General features: G+C 57.8%; 1 protein-coding gene across 1 annotated transcript in view; it reads right to left on the bottom strand.

Annotated features, from left to right (window-relative positions):
• TMEM150B (transmembrane protein 150B) overlaps nucleotides 1-840 on the bottom strand; it is a gene marked incomplete at its 5' end in the record, with an annotated part of 5,691 nt that extends 4,851 nt beyond the window's left edge. Inside the window, one exon of the mRNA XM_008065099.1 lies at nucleotides 713-840. Coding sequence (XP_008063290.1) covers nucleotides 713-840 — 128 coding nt within the window. The remainder of the gene's footprint in view (nucleotides 1-712) is intronic.
• Nucleotides 841-969: the final 129 nt, after the last annotated feature.

The following is a 969-nucleotide window of genomic DNA, read 5'->3' on the forward strand; positions in this document are numbered from 1 at the left end:
GGGGATTACAGGCTGAGCCACCGAGCCGGTAAAAAAAAAAAAACAAAAGATTTTTAAATACTTAGAATTTCGGTCAGGCGCAGTGGCTCAAGCCTATAATCCCAGCACTTTGGGAGGCAGAGACGAGAGGGTTGCTTGAGCTCAGGAGTTCAAGACCAGCCTGAGCAACATGGCGAGATCTTATCTCTACATTTATCCTGCAAGTCTCTACAGAGCTCCATGGTTCCGAATGTGGGATCCAGAGTCTGTGAATCTGAACTCCTTTCTGATTCCCGCGGACAAGCCGGTGAAGACACCCCCTCTCTGTGAGAACCCGTACCGGGCGTACAGAGTGACATCGTGGCCAAGCTGGAAAGCCTCGTGCTCAGCGCTCAATGTGCCACACGTGACGAAAGAGGACATCGCAGTAATGTCGTCATTCAATGAGTTCGGGACGGGGTGGGCAGAACATTGTCCAAACCTCCTGGGATCCAGAGGTCCTGGCAGCTAGAGAGCCTCGCGCATGCGCCGCGTGCAGAGGCCCTTGCGAGGCAAGAGAACTACGAGTCCCAGGAGGCTACGAGTCCCAGGAGGCCATGCGGAGAACTACGAGTCCCAGGAGGCCATGCAGAGCGCATTGCCCGGGACAGGAGGCCTGCGGCCGCGGGGCTCACTAGGAGTCGTAGTCCCGGACTCCAGCCCCTGTGAGCTCCAGGTGCCGAATGGTTCTCACCTGGAAATTGCCTACCACGGAGGTCCCCAGGGCACAAAGGAGGCCGGTCCACAGGATCAGCTGGTTAAACCACTTTTTGACCCCCCAGTCCCGATACTGGTGGTAACGGACAATGCAGATCCAGGCAGCTGGAAGGAGAGGGAAGAGGGGAGAGGGGAAAAGGGAGAGGGAGGTGGGGGGGAGAAGGGAGAGGGGAGAGGGGAGAGGGGAGAAAGGAGAGGGAGGTGGGGGGGGAGAAGGGAGAGGGGACAGGGAGG

The sequence above is a fragment of the Carlito syrichta genome, unplaced genomic scaffold, assembly GCF_000164805.1.
Source record: "Carlito syrichta isolate Samal-C Ts95f unplaced genomic scaffold, Tarsius_syrichta-2.0.1 Scaffold308154, whole genome shotgun sequence".
NCBI lineage: Eukaryota > Metazoa > Chordata > Mammalia > Primates > Tarsiidae > Carlito > Carlito syrichta.